Source organism: Pelophylax lessonae (genome assembly GCF_965119305.1).
Source record: "Pelophylax lessonae genome assembly, chromosome: 4".
NCBI lineage: Eukaryota > Metazoa > Chordata > Amphibia > Anura > Ranidae > Pelophylax > Pelophylax lessonae.
The window spans coordinates 147,387,934-147,403,333 of NC_138771.1; the positions used below are offsets into that span (position 1 = coordinate 147,387,934).

Below are 15,400 nucleotides of genomic sequence, written 5' to 3' on the forward strand. Positions count from 1 at the left end.
CCAGCTGCATAAGAGCTGGGGGAGGAGAAGCAGGAGCACACTGAGCTTGCCAATGAATGTCTGTGCAGCAGGGGCGTGTCAAGACAAGTCTTATAATTTGAGGAGAGTACACTAAGTTCCCAGCATAGCTAGAGAATTGTCCACGGTGTGCTCTCCTGCGTAGAATTTTTGTTCAAGTTTCTACCCGTCTATGGCCAGCTTTACCAACAGAAGGAGAGAAAAGACAGAGCAGAGTTGATACCTAAAGCAGCCCATAGATTACTCGATTTTCATTTGTGGAAGAAAAGAAAATCACTAGATTCCCCCATCAACACAGCCAGTGCCACAGCACTATTGTATTCTGCTGGCAGGTTGGGGGGTTGCAGGGAACTTTCCTACAGCTGCTGGCAGTAATGAGCTTGCCATTGAATGTCATATAGAAAACTCTGATCAACTTTGGTACAATCAGCCTGCTCATACATGTATTATAATTTGGCTGGTCCCTGCTGAACCGACCAAATTTCAATCTACGTATGGCCGGCTTAATCAGTGTGTTGCTATTTCTTTTAAATTCAATTAGCAGTTCCTGGCCATACTGCCTGACAAAACCGTCTGAGTATTACAAACCCTTTGGCAGATAAGATAGTTCAAATTGTGCATATTTCAATCGTGTTGAGAGAGTAGCCAGAATGTGTTGATTTATCCTGATTTTAGTAGGTATAACCAGTGTATAATCCTTCAAATGTCCATGGTGACTGGTCGCTGTGATGGTTTCTCTGGAATCCATAAGTGTCCATATTTAGGAGTGATATTGGGAAACTCTTAGGCATCGGGACACTGTGGTGAACTGGAAAAGACAGTGGCTGTCTTGCCATGGAGGCATGAAGTGGTATTCCATCTAAGCTGGGTATCTCTGCATTTAATGGAATATCAGAGGGTTGTATGACATTGGTGGTAAGAGTTGATTGTGAGGAAACCGAGGAAAATCCTGTAGAAAAGCATAAAAACATACACAGCAATATCATAGTTTATATCTCTACTATTAGGGAACAGATATTTTTACAACATACAAAAAGGCCCCATGCACACTGGGGCTCTTCTAAACTCTTTTCTCCTGGCAGGAGAAAAGCAGCTTCAAAAATGCTCTTAAACTTATTTACAAAAATGTTGCTTAAGTGTGTTTAGGTAGGTTAGGCACTTGGTGGTTCATTTATTTCATTGGCCAGAATTATTTATTCTGGCCATTAAAATAATTAAACTCTTTACATGTGTTTATGTGCGGTTTTTGCATTTTTTCAGCCAAAATGCTCCTCTCATGAACACATAAGTGATGTTTTTTTTTTCTGCCTCAAAACGCTTCTGCCACTAAACTCCTGTAAATGCCTATATATGTGCATGTACACATAGGCTAACATGGAGGGGTGTTTAGAGGCAGAAAAAAAAGTCAAACACCTGTAAACAAGCATTTTGAGCTTGTGTCTATTGTTTTAAATCATATTGACTATAAGTGGTTCACATAAAGTGAGATAAGAGGATCAGCAAGCCACAGCTAGAGGCAAAACCTGCATATCTAATGAGAAAATATTGGCACACCCAAGTACATACACTATATTACCAAAAGTATTGGGACGCCTGCCTTTACACGCACATGAATTTTAGTGGCTTCCCAGTCTTAGTCCGTAGGGTTCAATATTGGGTTGGCCCACCCTTTGCAGCTATAACAGCTTTAACTCCTCTAGGAAGGCTGTCCACAAGGTTTATGAGTGTGTCTATGGGAATGTTTGACCAGAAGCGCATTTGTGAAGTCAGGCACTGATGGGACGAGAAGGCCTGGCTTACAATCTCCGCTCTAATTCATCCCAAAGGTGTTCTATTGGGTTGAGGTCAGGACTCTGTGTAGGCCAGTCAAGTTCCTCCACCCAAACTCGCTCATCCATGTCTTTATGGACCTTGCTTTGTGCACTGGTGCGCAGTTATGTTGGAACAGAAAGGGCCCACCCCCAAACTGTTCCCACAAAGTTGGGAGCATGAAATTGTCCAAAATGTCTTGATATGCTGACGCCTTAAGAGTTCCCTTCACTGGGACTAAGGGGCCACACCTAACCCCTGAAAAAACAACCCCACACCATAATCCCCCCCTCCACCAAATGATTTGGACCAGTGCACAAAGCAAGGCAAAAGCATCAGCCTACCAAGACATTTTGGACAATTTTATGCTCCCAACTTTGTGGGAACAGTTTGGTGTTGTTCCTTCCTGTTCCAACATGACTGTTTACCAGTGTACAAAGCAAGGTCCATAAAGACATGGATGAGCGAGTTTGGGGTGGAGGAATGTGACTGGCCTACACAGAGTCCTGACCTCAAACCAATAGAACACCTTTGGGATGAATTAGAGCAGAGACTGCGAGCCAGGCCTTCTCGCCCACATCAGTGCCTGACCTCACAAATGCACTACTGGAAGACAGGTCAAACATTCCCATAGACACACTGCTTAACCTTGTGGATAGCCTTCCCAGAAGAGTTGAAGCTGTTATTGCTGCAGAGGGTGGGCAACCTCAATATTGAACCCTAGGAACTAAGACTTGGATGCAATTAAAGTTCATGCGCGTGTAAAGGCAGGTGTCCCAATACTTTTCACAATATAGTGTATGAAAACCCACTCTAACGGCATTATGTTCTGAACTGCATGTGGGCTGCTCCCCATTTTAAGGGAAGTAGGTAAAAGTGTTTGATGATTTTATTTATTGATTTAAATTAGCTTTAAGAGCTCAACATGATATAGCCAAGTTTGATATCCTGGAAAAATTCTGTGTTTCTGAACTTCAGATTTTCTCTTTTCTACTTTCTGCTATAAACAAGAATCTATTGCAGTCCCTTCCATTATTACTAGTTACTCAATTAGATACATTGGAGCACGATAGATTGGCTTGGTTTTCACAAGCCTCTATTTCTCATTAGGCACAACTCTTACTTGGAGCCTCTTCTCCTGTGAATGGTGGGGAAGCACTAGGGTGACACTTATATGGTGCGATTCTGTCTGGTCCAAAGGATGCAGTATTCACTGTTGCCTCTCTCTATGAAAAAGCAGGAATATGGTGTACGTTACAAAGACAGTTATTATATATAGTGTTGGTAAGTTCACAATATCTTCTAACCTCTTCTAATTGGATGACACATTTACTTCCGTTGGATGACTTATATCTATTTAGGGCAAATATGTATGTGATATTTTACCATTATAATAAGGCTCAAGTACGTGTTCCCTTTTTCTAAATAAGGCCAAAAGCACATGTATGATCTTGCTGAATCTTTCATTAGTTAGGCCCATGGGCAGTCACTACAGCCTGCCCTTAATGTTCTTTTTGCCCAAATTTCCCATTAAATAATGCATAGCAAAACTCTACATGTAATTTAGGATTAATTCCAAAACCAAGATAGGCAAATATTGTCTAAATAAAATATGCATGTGTATTCACTTAAATCTTTGTGTGCATTTTTTCCACACCTGTGTAGTAATTCAATGAGAAACTTCACTGCTGCCTTCTCTCCTTGTATCCAGCCACCCTTAAGCTGGGTGCACACGGGCCAAAAACAGTCAGTTTGGCAGAAACTGGCTGACTTTCGGAAAGTGTCGAATGAGCATGCTGGAAAACAGGCATCTGCTTAGCGCTCACAGCCGGTGGCTGTGAGCGCTGATCAGTGTGTTCAGGCAGGGGGTTGGGGGGGAGGGGGGGCAGTCCCCCTGTTAGAACACAATATCTCAGCGGGGAGGTTGCTGCACTAGCATAGGAAGCAGGGGAGGACTGGGAAGGGGGGCAGGGTGGCAATCGCCCCCCCCCCCCCCCCCCCGGGCCGCACTGATGCTGGGTAAAAAGGCCGCACTCATGGCTGGATTAATGTAGGGGCCAGACACTGTATACAGCTACAGCTGCTGGTCGCCGCTACACAATGTTATATTTGCAGAGCTGCAGCGGAGCGGTATGAGTGTGCAAAGTACATTCCTGCACCCGGCCAGCACAATACTAACACAGTCACTTCCCTGTCAGGCAGAGTGATCTCCACCAGACAGGAGCTTCCTAGGCCCCACCTGGCATGATGTCTTTAATTTTTTTTTAAACCTCCTTTGTTGCTATTAACATTGAATGATGTTACCACATTGCATCATGTTTGTCTTTCTTCATACCATCAATATCCATTATAAAACCAGGTGGGCATGGATGGTGAATGGATTCGATGGTTCAATGGGCCACTTGACTGGACTTGCCCCCTAGGCCTAAGGCTGGCAGCCCTCCCCTGATAGGAAGTGTTTGTAAGGCATTCTGTACTTTTTTATTAATTCAGCCCGATGGATTGAACGAAAACTTCCTGTGTGCATTCATTTTCTGCACTCAGCCTGCAGTGGGTGGATCTGCTGGATCCCTTCCACAGCTCTTCTCTCTGCACAAGCTATGGGCAGCACAAGGATCATGTCACTGCTACTTTTTATATAGTATTATCTGGGTTTGCAAAAGTATTAGATGCAGGCAAAATAGATATATATCTCATGTGGCTATAGAGGAATGCATTTAAATATGTTTTTGTGCCTGGAGTTCGGTTTTAAAAAAAACATGGAGGCAGCCATCACCCACTTCCCATTCTGCAATCTATAGTTGCCTGGCTGTCATGCTGACCCTCTGACTTCAATATTTTGTTCACTAAACCAGGACTTGCATGCAGATAAAGATCTCTGGCTTTACTTTGAATAATCTGATCTACACACTTGTTCCATGACAGTGACCATGAAAGTACTGAAGGCATTGTGGTAACAGAATAGCCAGGCAACTAGCATTTTCTGAAGGAAGGGAGCAATGGTAAAGTCCATGTGTGTCTCAGTAAAGAATCAATGTAAGTTTTTAAAGATAAAATGTTTTGACTGTCAACTTTTATTACCTGAGGTGACAGACAGCTGTTCAACATTGAGGAATAAGGTGTAAAACCAAGCGTTAGACTTGTAAAAGGCGGAAAAATCACTTCACAACGTGAACCTGTTAAGAAACATTAGACAACAGCATCTTAGCACCATACACATTATAATTACATCCACAGAATGTGATTTTACAGTAAAGTCACTTTTAGCACAATCTAGTCATTGCAAAGTGCAACTAGAATGCATTACTATAAAAATAAAATATTATCAGGCTCCTCTGAAATTTAAAGCTATCACTAAGCCATTCTTAACCACATGCCTACTATTGGCTGGAGTTTTTTTTGGTGGCATGTCATTTCAAGCACAAAGATAATATAGGTGAGAATGAAAAATCCAGTAGAAGAAAGGTAAGAATACATGTGCCTTTGTAGAATGCCCAAGTCCCACCTGCCTCTGACATAGTTGCCAACATTTGAAAAAAATTTACAGGGACACTTTGCCGCACAGCTATCAATTACTGACCACACCCACTTCCATGAAGCTCCGCCCACTCCGTCTACTTATCAGATTATAGGGTCTGCTCAATATAGAGAGAATTACAGGAAACTGAAAAGGGAATTTCAAACTTAAGGCCAAAGTAGCAGAGGTTGGAATAAGTCTCAAATTCAGCTACACTGCTTCTGTGTAACATTTATGGGCAGCCCGATTAACAGGCGCTTCCAGGGACAATGTAAATTACCCGGGACAGGCTCCTTTTTGCCGGGACTGTCCCTGGAAAAAAGGGACAGTTGGCAAGTATGCTCTGACTGCAGTCAGCACAGCTTGAATTGGAGCTGGAGTGCCCCTCCTATGATTACCACTAAAGTTTATTGAACACCAAAAGCAGTACCTCCTGAAGTGTACTCTAGTGCTTGACTGTTTTTCCAAGTCTATTGTAGTGGAAAGCATTTGAATACTGAAAATTTTCCTACTGTACTTGGCAAAACAGTCAATTCCCCATGTACAGTACATCTGGAAGCACTGTTCATAGATTACATAATGCCACGAAGACAGGGAGTTCAAGAACAACTCTGTCTCTTGTTCAAGCTAATTCAGTAGGCAGCTGTGGCAGATGGGTCTTAGGGGGCCCACAAACCCATATGCACCTACACTTACAAATCATGATATATTTAAAATATTTATGTTTGCCACAAGCTTTTTTGGTTTCAGGGTCAGAAAGAAGCATGGCTCATTGCATACAATGTCCTGCTCCTTGTTCATATGTTTGACAAAACGTGTTAATATGTTTGACATTATAGTCGCATTTATTATGATTGTGGGTCATCCCACTAAGAATATATACAGAACAGTTTATCTATGTTTCAGCAAAGAAGGCGCAATAAAGGTTTGATTTTTCCACCAGAACCACTTTAAAAAGTGTAGTGCTACCCCTGCAGGAGCCTATGAGTTATTTCCCAAGCAATTCAGAGGCCGATAGTCTCCCAAGCAACATTCCATTCATTTTGGCTCCAATAAACAGTCTAGGGGGTTTGTCTTTTTATAATTTTTTGCTGGTAAAACTTATAACAGAAGCATTAGGGCATAAGATACTCTAAATTGACTAGTACTGAGCAAAAACAGGACAGACTTCTCCTTAAGCAAATGTGAACAATGAACAGTCTAAGAGCCGATTCACACTACTCCGACTTGTCAGGTGACTTGGTCGCCTGACAAGTAGCTCCCAATGCTGTGCAATGAAACCGTTCTAATCAGAGCGACTCAAGTCACTCCGACTTAGAAAAAGGTTCCTGCACTATTTTTTGGCAAAGTCGGGGCAACTTTGAGTCGGATTAGTGTGAACCGGCTCTTAGTCACAGCAGAAGACCATTTAGGGTCAAATCATAGTTACATAGTTACATAGTAGGTGAGGTTGAATAAAGACAATAGTCCATCCAGTTCAACCTGTGTAGGTGTGTGTGGCTGTAATCATCTCACATACCCCTGAATGTTCTGATCCTTGAGATGTAAGTCTAAGAGTCTTTTGAAAGCCACCATACTACCCGCAGAAACCACCTCTTGTGGTAGAGAATTCCACAATCTTGTAGCCCTAACAGTAAAGAACCCCCCAGAGGTTAAAACGCTTCTCCTCTAATCGCATTGTATGCCCTCGAGTCCTCATGCAATCCCTTCGAATGAACAGCTTTTTTTCTAAGCTGGGATCCCCATTAAGATATTTATAAATTGCTATCATGTCCCCCCTCAGACGTCTCTTCTCCAGGGAGAATAAATCGAGCGATTGTAGACGCTCTTCATAGTCAAGGTGCTCCAATCCCCTAATTAGTTTAGTTGCCCTTCTCTGGACTCTCTCCAGCTCCAACACATCCCTCCTGAGGACTGGCGACCAGAACTGGACAGAATACTCCAGATGCGGTCGGACCAGAGTTTTATAAAGTGGAAGGATTATAGTCTTATCTCTGGAATACATCCCTTTCTTTATGCATGCTAATATTCTGCTGGCTTTGGCAGCTGCCGCTTGACATTGCATGCTGTTGCCTAATCTATCATCAACCAAGACTCCCAGATCCTTCTCCATTTTTGATTCCCCCAAGGGTTCCCCTCCTAACGTGTATTGTGTTTTTATGTTTTTAGTCCCCAAGTGCAAAACCTTACACTTCTCCACGTTAAACCTCATTTGCCATGTCGTTGCCCACTCTGTAATTTTGTCCAGGTCATTCTGTAGGATATCTGCTTCATGCTGTGCAGTTATTGCCCTGGCCAATTTTGTGTCATCTGCAAAAACTGATATTGAACTACTGATCCCGACCTCAATGTTGTTTATAAATAAATTGAACAAGGTTGGTCCCAGGACTGAGCCCTGGGGCACCCCGCTTACAACCTCAGACCAGTCTGAGTATGCGCTGTTTATTACCACCCTTTGGACACGCCCTTTAAGCCAATTCCGTATCCAAGAGCAAACCCTGCTGTCGATACCTGCAGACCTTATTTTATAAATTAAGCGCTTGTGGGGAACTGTATCAAACGCCTTAGCGAAATCCAAGTACACCACATCCACTGGTCTCCCCCTATCTAGCTCACAGCTCACCTCCTCGTAGAATGTTAATAGATTGGTTTGACAAGAACGCCCATTTGTAAACCCGTGCTGATTACTGCTGATGATGTTGTTGTCTTTAGCAAACTCTACGATATAGTCCCTTATCATCCCCTCCAGAAGTTTACATACTATTGATGTCAAACTGACAGGCCTATCATTTCCCGGGATATGCCTCTGGCCCTTTTTGAATATCGGAATCACGTTAGCTTTCTTCCAATCCCCTGGTACATGTCCTGTCCTAATACTGTCAGAAAAGATCAGGAACAGTGGTCTGGATATAACCTTACTGAGTTCCTTGAGTACTCTCGGATGTACGCCATCCGGGCCTGGTGATTTGTTTGTGTTAAGTTTATCCAGCCTTTCCCTGATTTCACCCTCTGTTAGCCATAGTGGCAAGTCCTGTGTATTACTACTAACCATACAGTCATGGTCAGTGTACCCCTCCGTTTCCTGTGTAAAGACTGACGAGAAAAAAGCATTCAGCACGGTTGCTTTTTCAGTGTCCTCTGTAACCATCCTCCCATTATTGTTAATTATGTGTGCAATATGCTCTGCCCTAGTTTTTTTGCTGTTGATATATTTAAAGAATTTCTTTGGGTTTTTTTTACTATCCTCCGCTATTTGTCTCTCAAAGTTGATTTTAGCCATCTTGATTTCTTGTTTACTTTTCTTATTTGCCTCCTTGTATTGCTCGAAAGTCGATACTGTGCCCTCTGATTTATACTTCTTGAAGGCCAATTTTTTTCCCCTAATAAGTTTTTTGACGCTACGGTTTAACCAGCCAGGTTTGGCTTTGTCTCTTCTAAATTTATTTCCCATAGGAATGCACTTGAAGATGCCTTTGCCTAATATGTTCCTAAAGCATTCCCATTTTTCCTCTGTGGTCAGGGATCCCAGGGTTTGGTCCCAGTTTACCCTTTCCATCAATGAGTACAATTTTGGAAAGTTTGCCCTTCTGAAGTTTAGGGTTCTTATGTTCCCCACTTGCCTTGTTATATTGTTATTTATACTAAATGTGATCATCCTGTGATCGCTAGAGCCCAGGTTGTCCTGGACTCCTACCTCCGAGATTAGGTCTGGGTCATTAGTGAGCAATAGATCCAGGACTGCATTTTCTCTGGTAGGGAAATCCACCAACTGTGACATGTAATTATCCAGTAAGGTTTCCGTGAATAGGCGGGCCTTCTGTGAGTGTGTAGTCCCCTCGTCCCAGTCAATGTCGGGATAATTGAAGTCCCCCAATATGATGACTGATCCCAATTTTGCCACTTTACTCATTAGTGCTAAGAATTCCAGCTCTACCTCCTCCCCTTGGTTAGGTGGCCTATAGCAAACCCCCACAATTACTTTCCCCTTTTCTCCTTCCCTATGGAGTTCAACCCACACAGATTCTAAATCCATGCTCATCCAATCCGTAATGTCACTCCTTTCTATCACCTTTATATTGTTCTTGACATAGAGACATACCCCTCCCCCTCTTTTTCCTACCCTGTCCTTCCGGTACACCGACTACCCTTGGATATTGGCCAGCCAGTCATGTGAGGGGTCGAACCAAGTCTCTGTTATTCCCACAAGGTCTATGTCCTCCTCATGTACCAATATTTCCAACTCATCCATTTTATTAGCTAGGCTCCTGGCATTAGCATATACCCCTCTTAGTTTTACGGAAGTTAAGCGCAATTGGCGGTTATGTTTATTCCTGTTTGGTCTGAGATTTTGCCGCACAGACCTGCCAATTGACATTGTGGACCTACTGTCGCTGCTGACCCTACAGCTGCCTTCAGTCCTCTGCTCCCTCCTGACTGACTCTACTTCTGAGCCCTCCCCCCCGTCTCCTAGTTTAAAAGCCCCTGGCTGGCATCTAGTTAACTTGTTCCAAAGTATAAATGCTGTTACCCAGTGCAATCTTCAGAGCGCTATACAGTCACAGGGATCACTTTTAGGGTCTGTACTGACAAGTCCCCCAAGACAGCTGCCCCCTTCCATCTTCCTTCGGAAAAGAATCTGTGAGGGAGACCAGATCCTTTGAAGAAAGCTTGCAGTCAGATCCAGGCTGCTTCTAGGTCCCAGCACTGCAGCTTCTGGAACCTTGCAGAACAGCAATCCAATCCCTAAACTGCCTCAGATGCAACAGTGATTGTAAAGTCTCAGTTTTTATTACTATAAAAATAGCAAAGATGTTTTAGTTATCTGCTCTGTGCAGTGGTTTTGCACAGAGCAGCCCAGATCCTCCTCTTCTCAGGTCCTTCATCTGCGCTTCTGGCTCCTTCCTCCTTTTGAGTTCCCCCACAGCAAGCAGCTTGCTATGGAGGCACCTGAGCTGAGCCACAACTCTGTGTATCCATTCAGACACGGAGCCGTGGTTTGACCACGCCACTCTTTCTCCTCATTGGCTAACTGACTCTGGTTGACAGCAGCAGGAGCCAATGGCGCCGGTGTTGTGTCTCAACCAAACAGGAGGGAGAGTTTTGGACAGTGGACATCACTGGATCGAGATAGGACTCAGGTAAGTATTAGGGGGGCTGAGGGCGGAAGCTGCACACATTGAATGCATTAAGATAAAAAAACCTTCTGACTTTACAACTACTTTGTCATAATGTGTGCTAGTATGCATCACATACTAGCACATTATGATAGACTTACCAGAAAACAAAGCCCTGCAGCGCTGTCACCATTGAAGGCACTTCCATCTTCACCCAGTTTTCTTTCTGGGTTCACGGCCTTCGGCGAAATGAATGGCCGAGCTGGTGATGATGTCACTCCTGCTCATGTGCTGCAGTTGCTGTTTACGGTACGGCTCTGAAGGAACGGCACAGGTATGCCGTTCCTTCAGAATGCATGCACTGGTGATGTCACCGACTGCATCTAAAGTAAATATCTTGATATTTAAGGTAAGCCTTATTATAGGTAAAAATCATACATGGGAGGTTACGCCCACTTTAAAGCCAAAGCACATTGGGGGGTATTCAATAAAGCTGCTGCATTACTTTTCTGGCATTATTCGCTCTTGGTAATGCACTGCACCATATTCATAAAGCATTTTTAACACTTTTGGTTCTGACAGCAACCATGTGCCAAATTCAGGTAGTTATAAAATGCGCAACTTTTACATTGTGGTGCAATGAATGTGACAAATTCAAAATAAAATACCGACAGTTTGTTACTTATAAAAGTGGATCTAATTAAGACCAACTCTTTTTGGCGTACAGAGAGACCCTGGCGCAGATAGATTTTGCAAAAGTGTCTCGCGTCCATTCTAGACAGGTACATGAATTTGGCGCATGCTGCACCACTTTTAGAATGCACACAAGACACAGACTAGCAAAATCTGTCTGTGCCAGACTTTCTGAATTCCAGGGATTGCCTTTTGAACATTCAAATTGGCTGGTTTAGGTCTTTTTGCATGTTTTAATATCAGAAGAGTAAACTGAATATGGCACCCCTCTCACTTGCACATTTCGCCTCCCATCTTTGTTCTCCTGGCTTTTTAAATATTGGATTTTTTAATGAAATTATACAAGTAATAATTTGTATCCTTAAAGCGGTTGTTACCTTGCGGTTTCTTAAAAACATTATTAACAGCACAGTGCTTGTGTTGTGTAAATTTGCCCCATTGTATCATCTAAAATACCTGGTTGATCCTGCCTGGTGCTGCCCTCCCCTCTGTAAACTGAAATATGCCCCAGTGTATGTGCTTTATAAAAAAATGCAGTTTTATACTTTATTTCAAAGCGCTGCTCAGTGATCAAGTGACCGCCCGCCGCTCTCCTCCTCTCCTCCCCTCCTCCAGGCTGACATCAGCGGGGGACTCTTAGCCCCTCCCACTGTATTTCTTAGATTGGGAGAGGAGAGCGTGTGGAAGTCACGTGAGCGCCAAGAGGCGCTCTGAAATAAGGTATAAAACTGCATTTCTTTTTTTAAAAAAGCACATACACTGGGGCACATAATGTTATCTATTACTGGGGATTATATGAAGAGAACAAAGTGGCTTTACAACCACTTTAATTATTGGATGGAGAGTTCTTCTATTCATTGCCATGTTGTCCTGAAATGTTTGCTGAGGAGTATTATATTAGTATAGAGGTCAGTTTTGCATCTGAGATAGCATCTCCTATTGTCCTATTATAAAATATTTTCTTTTGCAATGTTGAGTTATCTCCTGAAGTCACTCTTCAGAGGCTTTCTCCCCAGCGTCTCCTGTCCAGGGGACTAAACACCTCTGTCTGCTGCATGTGAAGCAAGGGGGCCAGTCCCCTCAGTAACCCCATGTAGTTTTTCTTTACTTTAGGTGGGTCTATTAAAATTAAACAGGTTTTGCCTTCCTTTCTTCTCCAATACATGTCCCATATTTCTGAAGAAACTGATTTATTGTGGGAAATATGTCAAAGAAACTAATACCCTCCAACTTTGTAATGATTATCAGCATATTCTGAAAGGATATTTTCCTCTTCTCAGAACATAATAGCTGTTTAGGGGAATTCTTAAGGGTAGTATATGTGGATTGCACACTGTTCATAATGCTGTAACAACATATTGTTGGGAGTACTAGTGTCCCTATTAATACATTAATAATACTTAATTATTATACTTAATATAATTAATTAAACTTAAAATAAACTAAACTTAATTAGTACTTAATAATACTTAATACTTAATAATTATTAATTAGTGTCTTTATTAATACATCAAATAAAACTATAATTTTAACAAAAATAATATTATTTATGGGTGTGACATCTTACAAATCCAGTGAGATCAAACATAAATATGCTAAAATTGGGCATGCGGTGTCTTTAACAAGCGACCCCATTATTTGGATATATAAACTCTGCACAAAGATAGGGAAAGGCAGGCTTTGTTTGCAGCCAGATCGCTATTCTGTTACCTTGGGCATAGCTGTTAGTGTTTCATGTTGATATACAGCCAACTACAGATGCTGCACACTCCATCAGGGAAGAACAGTAGCAATCTGACAGAAGACAAATCCTGCTTTTCTCAGCCACAGCCAAACAGCGCAGTTACTTTTTTGAGTGCTGGAGCAGGCTGAAAAACACTTGTTTTCGGTTAGTCTGCAGGGCTAACGGGGACACAGTTTTTAAGGACCAGAAAGTGTCAGCTGGACTTGTGGTGTTGTGAGTATATGTTCTGTTGTGGAAAGTTTCCTTGGAGAACATTGACAGGGGATCACCCACAAAAGCTGTATCTTTCATCTGGAAGGACATGTCTACTATGTACGGGAAGACGTATAGGGCACCATGCTAATTCCTCCAACTTTCTACTGCTGCAGAGATCTGGAAGGGGGTCCTGTGATGATGTCACAAGACAAAAACTTGGATTATCCTCATAAAGGAACTACTATATGTAAGTAAAAAAAAAAATAATGTTTTTAAAGTGTTTTTGTTTTGCCCAGAGTTTAGCTTTAAGCACTCTCTAACATTCATCCACCTTCTGAATTTACCTATTTGTATCATCAAGACATTCCTTGATTTTGCTCTGTATCTTGGGTTTCACATTTTTCAGTGGGAAATCTTAGTTACAGTAACATTCGCTAAGATGTAACCAGTGTTAGATTTGCTGTCAATGACTGGTCTAAAATCTAAATTTTCATATGCCAGTAATTCAGACTAAGCACCCATCATTGGAAAAGGATACAGTATAATCCAGGCAAACAAATCTTCTTAGATTCTACTTTTTACATTTTCTTTTGCAGATAGGTCCTTTTTATTTAGTGAACTGTAGCACATGGAATGCATTTTATTGTAACATCTCTCATCTTTGGTGTTGTCTACTTTTTTAAACAACCAAATGGATAAAATTTACCTGAGCCACCTGAAAGTTGCACAATCCTCTTCACCTTCTCTTCACGTCTCCATTTTGCTCTTCGATTGGAAAACCAAATCTGAGAAGAGTGAAACAAATTTTAGAAGGATACCTTGTTAAATACAGATGTTGCTGAGCACATTTCTGGATGACATGTTATTCCTGATATGTTTTTGTCCAATTAATGATGTGGTGAATTAGGTTTTTTTAAAAATGTTAATATTTCACATGTTAATAAGAGTGCCAAGTTATGGACCAAATGCTTAATTTGGTGGTTGTTGAATTGCAAACACATGACAGATTTTTGCAAACTATGCTTGCATAGTAAGATATTGGTGTTGCTATTTTTTAAAAAGGGTATGCATAGTATACGTAATAAGGTAATGTCATCATTACAATAGCCATGTTTTGCAAACACTGTTGGAAATTCAGCTTTGATGATAATGAAGATTACATTTTATAAGCAATAGCAAAATTAATTATTATACTTGTTAAATGTATTATTATTATTACTACTACTATAGTACTATTAAAGTTAATAATGCCTTTGATGCCTAGATACCCATGACAAATTTAGCAGTGTCAGTATCTGTTCGATAACTTAACAATAATTCTATTTATTTGCATACCTGAATCCTTTTTCTACATATTTTTAGGGAAAAAAATTTTCCTAATTGGTATTTATGCAAACTGAATCATTAAAATCACATTTAATATACAACCTGTTAATGTAATTTTAACAGTAATGTTTAACTACTCTAAATCTGCCTCTTTCGTTAAAACAATATCTAATGACCCTGCCATAAATGTACTTGTTCAGGCACTTCCTGTAATAGGGCAACAACGCTCTGTCAATGTGTCCCTGTTGTCTTCCTGTGTTGTCAATATATCACACAGGCATCTAAAGGAGTGTTTTTTGAAACACATTATGTAAGCATGGTCCACTGATGTGACTATCATCCATGCAGCCATCAATCACAAGTGCATGTATGTAGACATGAAGTTGATGCAGAAGATCAACAGCACTGGGATGCATCAAAGAATTAAACAAAAGTGAAACAAGTGTTTTGTTTTAAAAAAAAAAAATGGCAATTGTTATGTTGTATGATACACCATGCCTTGGCAAACGAAATGTCATTCAGTTAGCGTTTACATCTCCTTTAAATGTACGCACTCTTATGGTAACCTCAGGAAGTTCTGTGTTTGCTGCAAGCTTCTCCCTGGTGACGATATCTGGATACTGAACTCGTAGAAACTCTGAAATTGGAAACAAAGGAGAGTCTGCCCAGCAGTACGAAGTACAAAATAGATTGGTTAAAATTCCTCCCAGTTTTATTTTTCCATCTATGCCCATTGGGGAGATTTCCCTTCACTTTTTTCCTGCACACACAACAGGAAGTGAGGGGAAATCTCTGCAAACTTAGGGAAATCCCCTCTTAGAAAGTTTTAATGCAAATTAAAGTCCCCATTGGAAGATTTCCTCCATATTCCTGTTCTGGTGACAACTAAAAATTATAGATTTATTTTTTGTTAATTGACGGACACAGTGCCATATCTTTTTTGACCCTTGGGTTATGCTGCTCTCCTTAGGAGTAGGACACTAG

The 15,400-nt window shown here is 41.4% G+C and overlaps 1 protein-coding gene across 1 annotated transcript in view; it reads right to left on the bottom strand.

The window, feature by feature from the left end:
• The window catches only part of PAX4 (paired box 4), a gene marked incomplete at both ends in the record, with an annotated part of 93,930 nt that overhangs the window by 42,021 nt on the left and 36,509 nt on the right, over positions 1–15,400 (bottom strand). The window contains 5 exons of the mRNA XM_082256298.1: positions 852–967; positions 2,951–3,053; positions 4,909–5,003; positions 13,797–13,875; positions 14,971–15,053. Of these exons, the coding sequence (XP_082112424.1) occupies positions 852–967; positions 2,951–3,053; positions 4,909–5,003; positions 13,797–13,875; positions 14,971–15,053 (476 nt within the window). The remainder of the gene's footprint in view (positions 1–851; positions 968–2,950; positions 3,054–4,908; positions 5,004–13,796; positions 13,876–14,970; positions 15,054–15,400) is intronic.